This window comes from Protopterus annectens, chromosome 4.part0 (genome assembly GCF_019279795.1).
Source record: "Protopterus annectens isolate FY-2018-M chromosome 4.part0, PAN1.0, whole genome shotgun sequence".
Taxonomy (NCBI): domain Eukaryota; kingdom Metazoa; phylum Chordata; order Ceratodontiformes; family Protopteridae; genus Protopterus; species Protopterus annectens.
Window position 1 is genome coordinate 1,418,576,625 of NC_056733.1, and position 19,147 is coordinate 1,418,595,771.

At 41.0% G+C, this 19,147-nt stretch overlaps 1 protein-coding gene across 2 annotated transcripts in view; it reads right to left on the minus strand.

Moving 5' to 3' along the window:
* KIF3A (kinesin family member 3A) overlaps window positions 1–19,147 on the minus strand; it is a 1,506,491-nt gene that overhangs the window by 316,237 nt on the left and 1,171,107 nt on the right. For both annotated transcript variants that reach the window (XM_044069250.1, XM_044069251.1), the window contains exon 10: window positions 4,984–5,140. In XM_044069250.1, the coding sequence (XP_043925185.1) occupies window positions 4,984–5,140 (157 nt within the window). The remainder of the gene's footprint in view (window positions 1–4,983; window positions 5,141–19,147) is intronic.

Genomic DNA, 19,147 nt, shown 5'->3' on the forward strand with positions numbered 1-19,147 from the left:
TCTGCTTGAATGAGACAGTCATCCAGGTAAGGATATATTTGTATAATTCTTTGTCTGCAAAATGTAATTACTGGTGCCAGGCACTTTGTAAAGACCATGGGCTCAGTAAATAAGCCAAAGGGCAGAGCAGAGAATTAGTAATGCATTAAGCCAGCCTTGAATCTGAGGTATCTTCTGTACGATTGTCTTATTGGGACAAGCAGGTATGCCTCTTTTAGGTCTAAAGTCACAAGCCAAGCATTCTTCCCCAGCTTGGGCAGAAGCTGCTGCAAAGTCAGCATTTTGAATTTTGGAATGTCCAGGTATGTGTTCAAAATTGATAAATCCAGTATTGGCCACCAGGCCTTGTCCTTTCTGGGTACCAAGAACAGTCTTGAGTAAAAACCTTGTCCTTTTTCCTGTTCTGGTACTGTCTGAATGGCCCCCATATCCATGAGGGACGTAACCTGTTTCTGTGCCTCTGCCCATTTTTTTTGGCATATCTGGCCAACCATTTGCCATTGGCAGAGTGTGGAAATGGAATCTGTATCCCTGTGATACGATGTGTGGTGCCCACTTGTCCTGGGTTATTAACTGCCAATTTTGAGCAAAAAGTGCTAATTTTCCCCCTATGGGTACTGCCAAAAGGTAAGTGCTTGGTGTAGGCAGAGGGACATCATTGGGATTGCTTTCTGTAGGTTTGCGCTTTATCTCCTCCTGATTTGGAGGTGGAAGCGTCCCATTGCTTTGACCTGTATGAATCTTGCGCCTGGTATATGGAACCCTTAGGGTGTCTGGATTTGCCCCTTTGAGCTATGTCTGACACAGGAAAGGACCATTTTTTTGTAGGCCAGTGTCTGCTGAATCTTGGTGGCTGCACTTGTAAGAAGTCTTTAACAGTTTGCATAGACTTAGCTTTGTCTTCCATTTTCTTTAAAACCTCTTCTGCCTTAATTCCAAACAGAGAATGCTGCTGCTGCTGCTGCTGTGTCTTTCGGCTTTTCCCGGTTAGGGGTCACCGCAGCGGAACTCTGGTCCGCTAATGATTGGTAGTTGATTTTTACGTACCGAGTTACCAGCTCTGATGCACAACCTTCAAAGAAGGTACGCCCATTCACGCATGTCTCCACACAGAAGACGACCTAGCTGAGAATCGAACCAGACAGCTGTAAAAGTGCATCTAGCAATTTTGCTTTAACATGATCAGGCAAATTTTGTTCCTTTAACCAGGCATGCCTTCTAATCACAGATCCAGTAACTGCGGCCCTGCAGGAGGCCTCTAAGGAATCAAAACCACATTGCAACGTATGCTTTCCAACTTGTTCAGCTGCATGCAATAATTCCTGCAACTCTTTATTTTCTGCACATTCTGAAATCAACATCATTTTCTGTTTCAGCAATCCCATAACATGTTGTTGGTATTTAAGCATATGAAATTGACAGTTTAAGGCCCTGATTGCCAAGGTTGCAGATGGATAAATCTTTTTTCCCCATCTGTCCAGTCCCCTTGAATCTCTGTCAGAGGGGGTAGGATTTTTTGCTGTTGAGGCCTTAACAACCTTTGGACCCTGTGAAATAGTTTCAGGATCAGCAGCAGGGTTTCTAAACAGAAATTTGTGTGAGTCAGGGACCCTGTAATATCTGTCAGGCTTACTGAGAGCCGGAGGTAAGGCATCAGGGGTCAAGCTTGACTCTGAAAACACATCATCCACAATGTCTAAAACAGGGGGAATAGCTAAAAGCCTTTGCTGAGGGAGAAGAAGGAGATCCCTGAGCCTCTTCTTTGATTCTGAGAAGTCTTGACTCTCCCAGTGAAAATGCTCCCTCAAAGTATGCAAGGTTTCTCCAAATGAATAATCCTCAGGAGGAGATGCATATTGAATAGACTCCTCAGCATCAGAATCCTCATAGGGAGGTATAGATAATTCCTGATCAGAAGAGGAATCAGAAGAAATAGAAACCTGATCTGAAGATTCATAATCAGTGTCTTGCCTAGGCCTCTTATCAGGAGGGGGATGGGTACCCCTGATCAAGGTAATAAGGTCTTCAGCCATTTTGATCATTTGTTTTTTAGGCATAGAGGCCTGTGCACGTGGCTCATGCGTCGGTTATTTTAGTCTTAGAAGTCGCTTTTGTCTTTGGTTTTGCAGCTGTCGTCGGTTTGATATACAAATGTTGAGGTCTGAATACACTCTCAGAAGCCGGTGACTGCTCAGCACCTCTGGACCCATCTGAGGGAGATACATCTGTCGGTCCAATACCCTGAGTATCTTGCGGCATGCCAGACTCCACATGGGTGTCAGCAGAGGCCTGCGACTCAAAGGTAGTGGGTATCAAGGGCTGCAAAAGCGCCTCACTGAGTACCGGCGAACCTGTGACTGGCTTAGGAGAAGCTTCGTCGTCGTTTTGGATCTCGACTGCCTTTCTCTGTCCTTTTCTTTTTGTTTTTTATGTACTCCGGTAGTCGGATTGCTATCCGATGACATTTCTGGGTAGTTAAATCTGTTTCCAAAATACTTTGATGCAAAAATATACCAATACTTAATAGTGTGTTGGTTAAATCTAGCACAAAACCAACAGCCAGGCACATTGTGATCAGGGCCTAGGCAAGGAATACAGTATAAATGGAAATCCTTATGAGGTATTTGCTTCCCACAAGTTGTTGTTGTGTCTTTCGGCTTTTCCCGGTTAGGAGTCGCCACAGCGGAACTCCGGTCCGCTAATGATTGGCATAAGATTTTTACGTGCCGAGTTGCCAGCCCTGACGCACAACCTTCAATGAAGGTACGCCCATTCACGCATGTCTCCACACAGAAGACGCTCTAGCTGAGAATCGAACAGGACAACGTCTTACTGTGAGGTGACAACGTTTTGCTTCCCAAAAGTAATACAATTATTAACTTTTTCTGACATCGGTAAAAAGCAAGAAAAAAGTTTCCCCAACGGGGTACTTAGCTTTAGTGAAGACTTCGGTCTGAAACTCAAATTCGAATATTTCAGTAGTCGGCCGACTGGCACTTGCGAAATGCTTCTGCTTCGGGCACCGTGCGGCAAGAAAGACTAAAGAAATTGGTGTCGGCTGCATGTTTTATACCCCTGACGACCTGATGTCATGGAAGAGAAGACAGCAACCGATGCAGGACCCAAGACTTTGGAATTCAGGACGACTGAGGGCAACCTGCCAGCAGATTACCCAAATGTAATAACTGCAACAGTGAAACACGAAGAACATCTATTGTTGGTGCCGACAGGGTTATTGGTACCGATGAAAGGGTCGGTACCATAGTGACTTTTGTAGGTTCAATGCTCATCGGAACAGTGGGGGAAGTTACAGGCTTCATTGCCTGAACAGCAGTGGGTGTTGATTTTGGTATCTAAAGCCTCAGTTCCAAGCGATGTGTCGGGACCTGGCCCTTAGGAGATTTAGACTCAGGAGTTTTAGGAGGTGCTGCAACAGAGCGACTCCTTTTCTTTGACTCTTTTTTTTTTTTATTTTTTTAAGGAGACTTGACGTCTCCGCCTCAGACAAAGCCTTGCTAAAAGGGTATTTTAGCAGCCCCTTGAGGATAAGTTTGTTGTGCCTCTCTGCAAGGGTTCGAGTGCTGAAACCCTTGCAGAGTTCACACGGCAGTTGAATTTCTAAATGCGGCACCCCCAAACAATACACACAAGAAAGATACCCATCCGCACTGGGCATCTTTCTGCCACATTCCTCGCACTGCTTGAAACCAGTAGTTCCTTTATTCTTCCCTGCCATCTTTCAAAAAATACTCTACAAGGCACGCGCACAGACGCAAACTTACTCACACACACAAGTAGTAACAGAAAAACCGAGAAAGAATTTTCTTTCTTTTTTTTAAAGTTGTACCAACAATGGTAGTTAAAGAAAAATACCCACGAAGGGTAAAGGGAAGAAAAGCATGAAAAGGGGAAACCAATGATGGCATTTAAAAGATTTACCAGAAATAAGAGGGAAGGGAAGGGCCTATACCAACAATGGTAAGTCAAATATTATACCGATGAGGTAGAAAGGGAAGATAAAGCACTCACAGTCAAAAACAGAGCATTAACAACAAATATCAAGTAACAAATTAAGAGCTAAAGGGAGAAGTTTTTAAATATATAAATATCTATATGTATATCTATATACATATGCATGCATATATATATATATATATATATATATATATATATATATATATATATATATATATATATATATATATATATATATATATATATACTATATAAGAAAAAAATAGCACTTAGCTGAGAGCATGGCTGATGCATCCTAAATTCTAGGCTGCAAACCAGATCTGAAGGGAAGGGAAGAGAGGCATTTTGGGTAGCCTTGGCTTGAGAGTTTCTGGCTGGCGCAAGCTTGTTATAGCAGCCAAGTCGGTTCCGAGGATCGGAACCATGACCCAACAGTCCAGAATGAATGAAGATTGACAACATCAGATGATATGCATTAACAAACCCATAAAGCTAAATGATTTAAATTCAAAGACAGTGCCACAGGTCTGTCCAATGTGGGAGGTGAGCAAAAGTGGCATAACTAACAGGATTACACTTAATTACTACATAAGACATGTAAGAAAGCCATGCTAGACATAATGAGAGGGTTGAATTTGAAAGTCAGAGCCTGCAAAGCTTCAAAACAGGGTAATGTGTCTGAAGATACTAAGAAGAGGTGAAATGTCTTTGATGTGATGTTGTCCAAACAGTTTCAATTTGTTTAACCTTAGTGCAATTTTCAAGTTACAGCATTCACAATGTGTAAAGAGCAACATGCATTTAAAGCCTGATGCATTCCAGATTCCATTAACACTACTTACAATCTTTGTGCTATTAATTGTTATGCAAGCTGAAACACTACTGCTTGCACTACTTCATTCAATGAACAGCCATTAATCAAACTTCCTTTGCTATTATAAGCTTTAACACAAATCACACTCCTCAAAAGCCATGTTTTGAAAGTTTGTTAAAATGAATAATACTTACTGAGCCTTCAGTAGGTCCTTCTCCCTCTTCTCCAGTTCTGCCCTAGCTTTATTTCTCTCTTCTTCTTCCATGTCAAGTTTTGCTTCAAGTGCTCGTCTTTCCTCATCTATTTTTGCTTGCATTTCAGCCATTTTATCTGGAGAAACTTTCCTCTTGCCTGAAAAATGCAAATACACATTAATATGAAGCGTAAACATGTAGCAAACTGTATTCAGAGGATAAAATTTCAAAACTACTCAGCAAATCCATATTAACTGTTGCAATACATTTCTGCATAAAATGCTTTGGTGTTTACATCATTAACTCAGACACAGCAATACATTTTCAATTGGCTTTTGACCAGTGAGGCTGATCCTCGGGTGTAGAAATAATTTTGTTAGGTCTCCGGGGAATTGGCTCTATAGTATACTCTTACAAGAATATTTTGACAAATCATTCTCACTAGCAGATTTGTACCAGCTCTACAAGGACAACTACAAAATGTAATATTTACAGAGAAGCAAGCTGAATGCATTCATATAATCAGAAGAATGACCTGTGGTGTTACTTCATCACAAGCCCCTTAGGTTTCATATCTATCAAGGAGCGCAAGTGTTTTTTTTTTTTTTTTAAATTAACTACTCAGTCCTCTGCATTAACATTTGTGACTCTCAGAAATTATATGCTAAAATATTGGCACGGCACTATAAACAGAATTAGCAGAGCTGAAAAGAAGCTAACTAGAAGCAAAGTACTTTACAGAAGAAAACATCAAGCCCTGATGAATTGCATGACATGCATGAATAAATTTGTTTTTTGCAGTATTACAGTCAAAGGATACAAAACTAAATACATAAACATACCAAAGGAAAGAAAGAACAAAAGCTGAGCATTCTCCAATAAGATTTAATGCTGATGATTTTAGAAGTGTACCTTCTCTGACCACAGTACTGAGCTGGACTAAGCAGAGGTGACTAGAACACAACCACATACTCAAAACCCAATATTTCCTGTTGAAGAACAAGTCAAAAAAGAGAATCTGGACAAAGCAGTAACATTTCAGTAATTACAGCATTTAGTGGTGCAGTCTAGGCAAGAGATGAGAGTAAGGACATATACCAAAACACTTCTGTTCAGAAACACTTGGCTACATATGTAAAGTGGTAACTCTGCCAGAAGAGGAACCTCTGAAAAGTAGTACTGATATGTCAGTAGTTATCAGTGTTGAACAGGCCACTGCTGATAACATACCACAAACCACAGGGAAAAACTAGACCCAGTCCCCACTAATACAATTGCAAAACTCCTCCAAAAACTAAAACCAACCACTCTAGCAGCTGACAATCTACCTGCAGACTTCCTTCAAATATCAGCTGAAGTTATAGCCTATCCAGTGTCCATTCTTATAAATACATCAATATCAGAATGTAAAGTACCTCACTCCTGGAAACTTATCTCATATTATACCACTACACAAAGGGGGTAAGTCCCTTGAGCTTACCAACTACAGCCCTATTGTAATCCTATCACCTCTATCAAAAATGTTAGAGTAATTCATTCCCAACTAATGCAGTACCTCCTTAAGAATGACCTGCTATCCACATCCCAGCATAGCTTCCGACCCTCCCATAGCACTACTATGGCACTACTCTCCTTTACCAACATTGTCAATCACCATAGAAATAATGGACTATTTGTATCCTCAATATTTTTAGACTTATCAAAAGCCTTTGATATGGTGAACCATAGTATGCTTCTAGAAACGTTATCTTCCCTTAACATAAGCTCCTCCACCATATCCTGGTTCAATAACTACTTATCAAACCGTCAGCAGGCTGTTCTATGGCAATAACAACTGTCCCCCCTACTACTTGTAGGAACAGGTGTCCCACACGGGTCCATACTAGGGCCTTTGTTATTCTCACTGTTCACTAATCAGACAGTTTCATCCTCACTCTCTGCCTCAGTAGTGCAATATGCAGATGATACCACTATTGTAAGTGCCTCCCCCACCCCAAATGAGGTAAAAACCGTAATCCAGAAAAACTTTTCCATAGCAGAAACATGGTTCACTAACATAAAACTTACTCTCAATCCCATAAAAAACAAACTCATTCTCTTTAGCCCTGGGAGATCTCCTCCACTAAATAATGATTTTACCATAACATCTAAAAATAACATACAAATCACCCCAACAACACACACAAAACTAGTAGGCATTGAAATTGATAATCTAAAATTTGGCATACACATTGCCCAAACAATTAAGAAAGTTAACAAAAAGCTTGGTCTCCTATACAGGAACAGACAATTCATCACTAAACCTACCAAAGCCACCTTAGCAAGGACTCACCTCTTATCCATTCTCCTTTATGCCTCCCCTATCTTAACTAATCTTCACCACACTGAACTAAGCAAATTGGAATCCTACTACAACAAGATTGCCAAGTTTGCTACCAATGCTTCTCATAGATCCCATCACTGTCTAGCCCTCATGCAACTTAACTGGCTTGAGTTACCCCCAACTACTCCTACTTAACCAACTCTCAATAGCTCACAAACTCTACTACTTTCCCAACAAAACCCCTGCAATTCAGAATCTAATTCACCCATACACCACCACTAGAACCTTAAGATTTAGTTCTCAGAACCGCATAAATGTCATTGTAGAATATGAACGGCCAAAGCATGTGTTTAAAGAAATTGAGTATGTGACAATCTGCATGCATGAAGATGGACTTTGTACTGCGAACTCTGAGTAAACTGTGAATAGTGGAAAAGTACTGAAAAACAAGAGCCTGCTTGAAAGCAGGAAATGTGCCTTATATGGAAGTGCATCCGATTTTCTTTTTCTGCCTGGAGATGTAGTAATGTGAACTACTTTAAGCTTACGGGTAAACCACTGATTGGTTAATTGTCTTTTGTATTAATATAACTGGTCCAATTTATATTTTTGGACTGTTAGCAGTATTACCAGTATACAAGCTTATGCATTCCTTTGTTCTGGGAGTCTCCCTGGTACTTTCCATGAGGCTCACACACATGTGTGTAATAAATACCACTGAAAGAGAGGAAGAATTGTCTTGTCTTCATTTAAGATAAAAAGCTAACGCAACAATTGGTGCCGTGACTCGGATCTGAATTGACAACAGCTGCAGCAGTCGGGGATTGAACAAAATACTGCTAGTGAAAGGGCCCATGACAGAATTTTCTGCTTTTTTGTGGTGTTTCTTTCATTTCCTGTACTCGCCTGCTTTAAAATTTGGTATTGATAACTTTGCAGGAATATAATTCCTCTCATTCAGTCATTTTGAAGTAAGTGGCATGTATTTCTTTTCTGCTATTGATTGTGCTGTATGAGTGTGGGTTAAAACAAAAAACTGGCGACATAAGAGTGAAAGGGGATACGGGACTGGGGAAAACGACATTTACAAAACGTCACAGCTAAATCTGTAAAATACAGTATAGCTTATTTTGTGAAAATGGGAGCGAGTGTGGGAACCATAAAGGAGCCAGAAAGAGGTACACCAGCTGGTTATATGTATTTTCGTGTGTCCCGGGACAGTTGTATGTTTATAAGTCAGTGGATCGCCCTCACTAAGGGTGATAGTAAACTCGCCTTTCCATAAAATGGTAGTTTTAATAAAAATATTTTGCTTAATCTCCAAGGAAAGTTAAGGAAAAAAGGGAGAAAAATACCAGGGTTGTGCTGGGCAGCATTTAATGATTGGATGACAGAGGCGAAAGAAAGAGAAAAAGATCTGGTTATCAGTAGTTTAAAGGATAATCAGCAAAAACTAAAAGAGCAACTGAGGGAATTACAACACACTGCCAGTAATTTAGATGCAGTAAACGGTAAATGTTTGAAGGACCCACCTTTTAAGGGGCTTTATCCTGTAAAGGAATTAGCTAAACTGCAAATAACTGAATCATCAGAGAACGATAATGCCTGGCTTCCCCCACCACCGACTGCACCACCAATTGCACCCCGCAGTATCAGCCCCCCCTTGCTCAACAAAGAGCTGAAATACAGCAGCCAGATTCCACCACTAGGGATGGAGAACAAGCTGCGGACAGTCAGTCTAGTGAATCTGATCCAGAAACAAGTGATAAAAAAGAGGGACCAAGAACTCTTAGTAAGACTCATAAGGAAGCAAAAGCTGTAATGTATTTTAAATCTAAACCCTATCATAAAGGAAAAGGGAGGTGGCATTTGCACCGATGAAGGCATTTTGGCCAGTTCCCCGCTATAATTGACAGTGGGGATGGATATTTTGGGCCAGATAAATTTAATCCAGACTCAGAGTCGGAGTCGTCAGACGACGACAGATTCTTACCATTGAGGGAAGGTACCTAACACAGCCCATGCTAGAAAGTGCACAGGAACCACCGACCGTTGTAGTACCTAGGGCGTGGTTGGCGGTTGATTTTCAATCCATTACCAAATCACTACCGCCCATCCGTACTAATCCAGCTAAGTTCCAGCGTGTGCTGGCGGGACATATATGTCAACAAAATCCTACAATAGAAGAAGTCAGGGCAGTTCTTCAGTACGCCGTGCCGGCTGAGCTGATGAAACGGATTTGGGACCATGCTAATGTCCCTACTCCAATTCCAAAACAGCTAATGGGTTTGAAGCGGTCAAACAGCGTATGGTAGATGCTATTACAGTAATAGTCCCACCCACACCCAACTGGTCCAAAATCAAGTCAGTTCTTCAAAAAGAAGATGAACCTGTGGACGAGTATTTAAATCATCTCATTGAAGCCTTTGAGGCTTACTCTGGTTATCCAGAACCCACCGAAGGGCCAGCACAGAGTGGATTGTCAGCTGCATTCGTAGATGGGTTACGCCCGCAAGTGCGGGATAAGCTAAAGAAAGTATGTTTAAACTGGCCTAGTCTTGGATTGCATGAAGTGGTCAAACAAGTGCAATACCTCTCCGACCACTTAGCAAAGGGAAAAAAGGACTTACAGGAAAAATTGGTTAAGGCGCAGATTCAGACGTGTACCGCCTTTGGGCAGCATGGATGGGGAGGATGAGGATGGGGGAGAGGTGGATGCCAAGGGGCGGGAAATCAAAATAGACAAAACTGGCATTAAACACGATCAGCCACACCCCAAAGCTATAATAATTAGACGGAGTGTTTCAATTGTGGCCAAGTAGGCCAGTGGAGAAATGAATGTCCGTATCTGGCTGAGCAACCTGCCCCACCCACTGATACGTCACCTCAGTGGAATTCTAATTAGACCCCATCCAATCTGCAGCCATCACAATGAAGGTTCCCTGAACAAAGACAACAGCAGTTGTGCCCTTTCATCCCTGTGGATCAAGATGGACCGCATGTTATGTTGCTTGTCAAAAATATACCATACCCATTTTTAATTGGCACTGGAGCAACCAAATCTATGTTAGCTGGCGAAGCAGCAATAAATGTCCCCCTCTCCAACAACACAACTAGAGGGGTAGGTGTCTCCGGTATTCCTGTTGAATATTCTGAAACCGTCCCAGTAACTTTGGGACCTTTACAGGACAATCATGCCTTTTTAGTAGGACCCTCAGCACCTTTAAATTTATTGGGGAGAGATTTGCTCTGTAAGATGGGAGCAACCATCTTCTGCACAGCTGATGGAGTATATTTACAAGTACCTTCAGATAAACAAAATAGTATCTTGGCTACTTTAGACGAAACTGTCACTCTGCAAACAATATGTATGCAGTCTGACCTCAATAGAAATAAGCATTTAAATTCTTTACCCTCTCATCTATAGACCACTCATGATAATGATGTTGGGTTTCTGACTTCAGCCACTCCTGTAAAAATAACCATAAAACCTGGAGCAAAGTTACCTCGGGTGCCACAGTACTCTTTGACGGCTGAGGCTACATCTGGTATTGCCCCTGTCATTTCTGCTTTGGTACAGCAAGGAATCATAGTACCCATGTAATACTCCAATACTACCAGTAAGGAAACCTGGTAAACAAGCTTATAGATTTGTGCAAGACTTGCAAGAAGTCAATAAAGCTGTTTTGCCTGTTTTTCCAATCGCACCAAACTCAGCTATGATTTTAAGCTGTATCACACCTACAACACATTGTTTTACGGTTATAGATATCTCATCAGCTTTCTTCTGTATTCCAGTACAATCTGATAGTCAGTATTTGTTTGCATTTACTTATAAGGAACAACAGTATACATGGACCCGACTACCCCAAGGATATGTATAATCTCCAACCCTATTCTCTAGAGAGATGCAGAGACAACTACAGGATTACCGCCATGTTCAGTTTTGGTCCAATATGTAGATGATATTCTTATAGCTTCACAAGATACTAAGTCTTGTATAGAGGATTCTCTTCTAGTTTTAAAGTTTTTAGCTGAACGAGGCTTTAAGGTAAATAAGTCTAAACTACAGTTCTGTCAAGAAAAGGTACAATACCTGGGACATATCAGTTCTATGAGTTTGTGTCAAATACTTCCCAGTAGGATCACCTCCATTCAGACTGCCTCCCACCCTGTAACTCAGAGGCAACTCAGGGTTTCCTTAGCCTGGCAGGTTATTGTAGACAGTGGATGCCTAATTTTTCAGAAATTTCGGCCCCTCTGTTACAGCTTCTAAAAAATGAAGTCACAGATCCTCTGCCTTGGTCCCCTGAACATGAAAATGCTTTTCAGGCTATTAAAACAGCACTGATAAAACCCATCTGCCCTGGTGCTCCTCGATTATTCTAAACCATTTGTTTTCTTCTGTTGTGAAAGGAACAAGACTGCCCTGGGTTTGCTAGCGCACGCTGGGCTATCGACCTATAGCATGTTACAGCACTCAGACCCTGTTGCTTCTGGCTATCCACCCTGTTTACGAGCGGTGGCAGCTGCTGCTGTTTTGATCGATATGGCAGCATCATTGACTTTAGGACATGATACTATACTAACAGTTCCTCACGCGGTGCAAGCGTTACTCTTAAAAACAAAAACACAGTATCTTTCTAATGCTCACCTCACTAAATATGAGTTAAGTTTATTAAGTAATCCTGCTGTGCAAGTTGCACGTTGCCCACCACTAAACCCTGCTTCACTGATTCCAACTAGTGACAAGGTCGAACCACATGACTGTGTGCTTGTAGTTAACACTGTTCTTTCTCCCAGGTTAGATTTGCGATATGTTCCTTTGCTTAATCCTAATTTAGTTCTTTCTGTGGATGGATCCTGTTTACGAAATAATTATAGTGAACTCCAGGGCTGCATGGTCAGTCTGCTCGCCATCTGAGGTTTTACAAACTGGACAATTATCACCTGGCACTTCCGCACAAGCCGCGGAATTAGCGGCACTTTCGCATGCATGTAAAATCGCCAAAGACAGATCTGTTACTATCTATACTGATTCACGTTATGTCCATGGTTTTGTTCATGATTTTGGTACCTTATGGAAGGAAAGGGGGTTTTTGGCATCCTCTGGGGCACCTATTAAAAATTACCTGTATATTGGTTACCTATTACAGGATTTGTTATTACCTTCTGAAGTTGCTGTTAAGTGTGCAGCTCACCAGTCCAACAACTCCCTAGTAGCTAAGGGAAATAATTTGGCTGACTGGGCTGCCAGACAGGCTGCTCTTTCACATACTGTTCAGGGACAATTTCTGCAGCCTATCTTACAAATGGTTACTTTTGACACTACTGTTTTAAAAACTTTACAAAATGAAGCATCGGAATCAGAAAGAAAAGCATGGCTGGCTCAAAGCTGTTTCAAACACTCTGATTCAATTTGGCAGCATCCTGATGGCAGATTAATTTGTCCTATATCTATGTTAAATTCTGATAAAAGCATATCATTTGCCAGCTCACGTAGGGGTGCAAGCATTAATCAAACAAATCCAAAAGGATTGGTTCGCCCCAGGACTTTCTGCTTCTGTGCAACATTTTTTGAGCACGTGCTCCATTTGTTTACAGCATAACATTTCGAAAGGCACTATGGCTCCTGCTCAACCAGTGCCAAAACCAATGGGAGCATTTTGTGCCTTACAGTAGGACTTTACTGAACTACCACCTTGCACTAGTTTTAAATATGTTTTGACTGTTGTTATTTTTTGGGGTGGTTAGAAGCCTACCCATGTGCTAAACATGACACTATTTCAGTTGCAAAAAAACTGTGTTATGAATTGATACCTCGTTTTGGTGTTCCCTGTCAAATATACTCTGACCGTGGAATGCATTTTACTGCTCAGTTAGTTGAATCATTGTGTACAATGTTAGGCATCACTTTGAAATTTCATTGCCCGTATAGACCACAGGCATCAGGTATTACTGAACGAATGAATCAGACCTTGAAAACTAGACTTGCTAAAGTCACTTCAGAAACAGGCCTAACTTGGGTGCAGGCCTTACACTAGCCTTACTTTCTATGTGAGCACAACCACATCCTACCAAGGATCTTTCTCCTCATGAAATTTTCATGGGTCGCTCTCTGCGTATACCCACGACACCACCACCACCCCTTTCTGAATATGATGCATTTGATAATGATATTCTCTTGTACTGCAAATCTCTTGTTTCCTTCCTACAGTTTCACCATCGACAAGTAGCAGCTGCTCAGCATCTTCCAGATCCTTTCCTGTCATCTGCCCTACAACCAGGCGATTGGGTTTACGTTACGTCCTTCTCTAGAAAAACAGCGCTCCAGACGCGCTGGAAGGGGCCCTTCCTGGTTCTTCTGACAACGTCATCTGCTGTGCAACTGCAAGGATCTCCTACCTGGATCCACATTTCACACGTCAAAAAAGTTGTGCCATCCAAAGACCAACAGCCTTTACCTTTTTCAACTCCAGATTCTCCTCCCATTGTTACTCGTACTCGAAGTAGAACTGTTCCAGTACCTGACGATGCCTAACATCTACTCGTTTGGGAAACTTCAAACTCCTGGGATCTCGCAAGCGCAACAACCATTTCCACAAAAATATTGGACAGCCATTCTACTTGTCATTCTTGTTGTACTGTTATTCTTAATGTGGCCATTTCTATTTCCTGCTCCGGTGACGCATCACACCACGCATCACACCAAACGAACTACTTGGCATCCACCTTTCAACACCTACCAAGCCATCAAATATGCTTACGCTTCTACATGCAACGTTTCTAACTGCTGTGTCTGCACTGCTATTCCCTCCGTACATGTGGGATTGTCACTGACTGTGTCTCCACTAAGCATCATTGATACATGGACTAGCTTACTCAACAGCACCACTAATATTACATCCAGCAAATCTAGTGCATTACAACTTTCTCTCCGTCGCAATGGCACTCTGTGTTTTCGACGAAATTACTCAAGTTGACATCATTGGACTTGAAAAATGGGACAAAGTGTCTGCAACATGACAATCGAATACCAGTGCAACTACACAGAAGGAAACCGTACAGCCTTGGGCTGTCGAGTCTCATTTGATGCCATTCAGCTGACACTAAGAAATGCCTCATTAAATGGTTCTCACAATATCATACTTCTGGCCATATTCCATAGCATGACCACGGGCAGTAACCATTCCTCAAACGTTACCACCCTGGTGCAGGACTGTTATTTTATATGCGGAAGAAAGGCCTATAAATGGCTACTAGAAAACTGGTCTGGTAGCTGTTTCTTAGGTCATTTAGTCCCAGCCATCCATGTATCTGCTTTGCCTCAGGGAAGAATTCAGAATGTTCGAGAGGTCAAAAAGCCTGCCAATCCGGTAGGCCAAGTTGACGCTTCATGGATTTATCATCATGACTTAGCTCATGCTGGCACCAAATGACTATCTCATATGGACTTGGGTGATGATGCCATATCGTGGGCTGGTATAATTCCAGCATACGGAGCAGTAAAATCAATTTGGGAACTGAGAAAGCTGTCCAAGCTGCTTGAAATACTAAGTAATGCCACATTCTCTGCTTTGGAACTAGTGACTGATGAACTGACTGCTATGAGAGTTGCAGTTATCAGAAACCGTATGGCTCTCGACTTCACCCTAGCGGCGAAAGGTGGAACTTGCACTTTAATCCAGGAGGAGTGCTGTATGATTATTCCTGACAATCAGCACGAAATTGAAAGTCATCCTGAACTCATACAGAGAGTCTCAGAACTCTCTAAGGCCAAGGAGGCCGATAACTCAACATGGGCATGGTTAGCCAACCTGTTCTCAGGTTGGGGAGGTGGACTATTGAAGTTAATTTTATTAATCGCAGTATTAGCTATTATTGCTTTCTTGTTGTGTTTTTAATCAAAGCATTGATTTTAAAATTAATATCTTTTAAGACTACTAAAAAGGTGCCAAAGTTTTATATGCCTACAGCTATAAATAGAGATGATAAAACAAAAATGTGTGACAATGTTGAAGGAACCAGCCACATGGTCATGTTAGACGTAGGGCAAATGTATGATAGGCTAAATGGTGATGCTTACACAGCATCAAATGGGGGATTGTAGAATATGAACGGCCAAAGCATGTGTTTAAAGAAATTGAGTATGTGACAATCTGCATGAATTAAGATGGACTTTGTATGGAAAAGTACTGAAAAACAAGAGCCTGCTTGAAAGCAGGAAATGTGCCTTATATGGAAGTGCATCCGATTTTCTTTTTCTGCCTGGAGATGTAGTAATGTGAACTGCTTTAAGCCTATGGGTAAACCACTGATTGGTTAATTGTCTTTTGTATTAATCTAACTGGTCCAGTTTATATTTTTGTACTGTTAGTAGTATTACCAGTATATAAGCTTATGCATTCCTTTGTTCTGGGAGTCTCCCTGGTACTTTCCATGAGGCTCCCACACATGTGTAATAAATACCACTGAAAGAGGGGAAGAATTGTCTTGTCTTCATTTAAGATAAAAAGCTAACGCAACATCATCAAACATAAAAATGCTGGTAAATAATGTGGGAAGAGTTAGCCAAGGAATTGTTACGGCTAGGCTTGTATAGGCCCTAGGGCTGACAGCCTAGTACCAACCTATGAACCTATAAAGTTCTCTCTGCCTGCTCCAATGCCAGAACCTGGAATTCACTTCCAAGCCACTTAACCTCCACCACCTCTACTTCACAATTTAAAAAAACTTCTCAAAACCCACTACATTAATAACTGGCATTGCTCATGTTACTCTCCAGGCTAAGCCATACCACTGCACTGTTGCTAGGATTCTGCTATGGATCAAAAGGTTGCTCCCCAAGTCCCACTTGTAAAAATATTTACATGGGTATTAGCTTACTACCAGAAATTTAGACATTGTTAATCTCTGATATCTATACTCAAATATTTTCTTAACACGTATGGCTCTGTTTACTTCTTAGGTACTATTTCTGTCTCCTTGGAACTGTAGTAGTGTTTGGAGCTTTTCTCCCTAGGCCCATCTATGCTCAATTGTAACGCATTTTTAATGTATTTTTAACATGTATTGTACTATGTTTCCTTACATAACACTATTTTATCTCCTTTAACTGTATTAATGTTTGGAGCTTTTCTCCCCGGGCCTCAGCTGAAATTGGACCTGTGTCCAGTCGGACTTTCCCGGTAAACAAATGTACAATAAAATAAAATAACATTTTTGGTTGTGTTTTAATTTCACTGCACATACTGGTTGTCTGACAGAGCATTGGTAGTTAATACAACAATCCATGTTATAAAATGACTTCTAGAATACATAAAGTTTTAGAAATCTTATTGCATCATCAAATAATAGGTCTCAAAAATATGTAGCAGAGGATTATATATAACTGAGTTCTACGCCACTGGCAAAAGCTTTGCAGATGTGTGTCAAAAAGCATATGGCTGTAGTTGGAAAAGATCCTTGAAAAGCTACAGAGTTTATGCAACAATATACTGTGACATGCAGTTAAGCCACTAAAAACAATATAAACAACTGTGAAGGTACATGTAGGAGGCTATTAGTGACAATTTATGGGACTCTGAAATTCAGTGATGTTAAAGCTGTCAATGAAAGGACACAGTATCAGCAAAAAGAAGACTGTTGAAAAAATGTCAGACAGCTGACAAAAAAATACTACATACCAAACATTTTAGGTACTTTTCCGTTATCGGGGTAACATTTGCAATGAGAAGTATGTAGTATAAACAGGTATTCTCATACGTCTGAGTTTCTTAACTGAAGTTAAGTTTTCCGACATTTCGGCCATTTATTTTACATTTGGTGGAGGGGGCATTTCATATTCCTTTTATAACACATTTTGCAAACAGGAGGTTGAAAACTACGGTGCTACCACTGTCACAGCACTCTGAACACAAACGCTGTTGAACAGGCTGCAGCTGCAATATCTCTGTCCTGAATTTTGCCTCAAGGTTTTAGTTCTTTTATTGATAATATTGTGTTTTTTTATGGCAAACCTTTGTCAAGTGATGAAAGATTGAAATCACCGAAATACTGACAGACGTTTCAGGGGCCAGAATTCAAAACATTCTGAGAAGTCATGCATGTCTACAAATTAATTCATAGGGATGACGGTACAGAAATGTAATACATAAAATAACCGTCAGGACATTACAAGGTTTATACCTCTTGCATAAGTGTCATTTACTGTGTTTTCATCCATACGTTCTGGGATACCTATTTAATAAAAGCCGGGCTTCAGTTCTAAACATTTACATAGCTGTCTGCTATGTTGCTTTTACTGTGCAGGCGGTTCTCATGCGATGTCAATTTCTTTTGTTACCTATCTATTACATTATGACATATAATGTTTAAGTCAAAAACATTGCCATTACTTCATAAAAAGGTATTAACTTTGTGACAGCGGCCCTTCGAAAGCAGGAGCTGCCGCTTTAAAAAGAAGGAATGCTTCAAACACAACAGCTGTTTCAAGACTCAGAATGGAAAGCGCTTCAGGGCTAACAGCTCTGCAAGTATTCTGAGAAGCAGCCGCCAGAGAAATCACAACGTTATGACTAACAAACCAAACACGACGTAAAATTCTGAGCATTGCAGGATAATCTGTACAGTTTTGAAGGAGAATTTTTTTTCACACCAGCTGTCACTAGCTACTCCAGCACCCATGCGATGATTTCAACCACTGCCTGCTGCATTACAAATGTATTTCCCCGATAATGGAAAAGTACCACATTTTAAATAAGACATTCTTCAGCAAAACATACACATTAGTTACACAAGTTTACTCACCATGAAAGCAGGTATTCCAATAATGGGAATTATTATTAGCAAGAAGCATCTATTCCCTGGTCTGCTCTTATCCAGCAAATGGACATCTCTAAGGACATGTGAAAGCACACTTGTGCTGTGACCAGTCCAGGTAAAAAAAAAAAAACAAAAAAAAAATACAAATGCACCATACACCTCATTCCGGAGCCCCAGCAAAGTAATAAACAGAGAGAGCCAACATTTGGTTTTGCAGAAAGCTAAGTGATCCATGAAAGGTTAAATAAAATTTATGTTAACAAACACAAACAGTAAAAAATAAGTTTTTTTTTTTTTGATACTATCAGGCTAATGTTTGTCCAAGCATAAAACTAAGGAAGGTAATAAGGAAATGTGTGAATTTCTAAAGTATAATCTAACATATAAGTAATACAAAGTATGTAAGAGGTACTGATGCTTTTCAGTTTATAGCATCCTACAGACCACCCTCTCAAAGTCAAGAATCCCACTCGGCTTTCCTGAAAACATTGGAGAACATGAAGATCTCTCCGAACACCATTATATTGCGTGACTTCAACTACCCAAACATAGACTGGGAGCACTACTCAAGCCCCAGCACCTTAGCCCAAAGGTTCCTGGAAATTATAAACTCAAATGCTATGGAACAAGTAGTCACCACTCCCACAAGAGGGGATAACATACTAGACCTGATCATTACCAACATGGGGACTCTATGCTCCATACCAGAAGTATATCCTTCATTGGTAAGATCAGACCATAAATTAATTTCACTGGATATCCACATCCCGACCCCACCCCCAGCCCAGAAAACCACAGTGAAAAACTTCTCAAAAGCAAACTTCTCACTTCTCAAATCCAAAGTGAAATCTTTCAAGGCCCCAGGGCCAGTGGAAACTACGGCCCAAACTGCAGAATCCTATATAAACTCATTCTACGGACATCTCCAGGAATGCATGGATCAAGCTATCCCAAACAAATCCAAGACCCAATCATCCAAAGGCAGGCGTCCAGTCTGGTGGACCCCAGCCATAAATA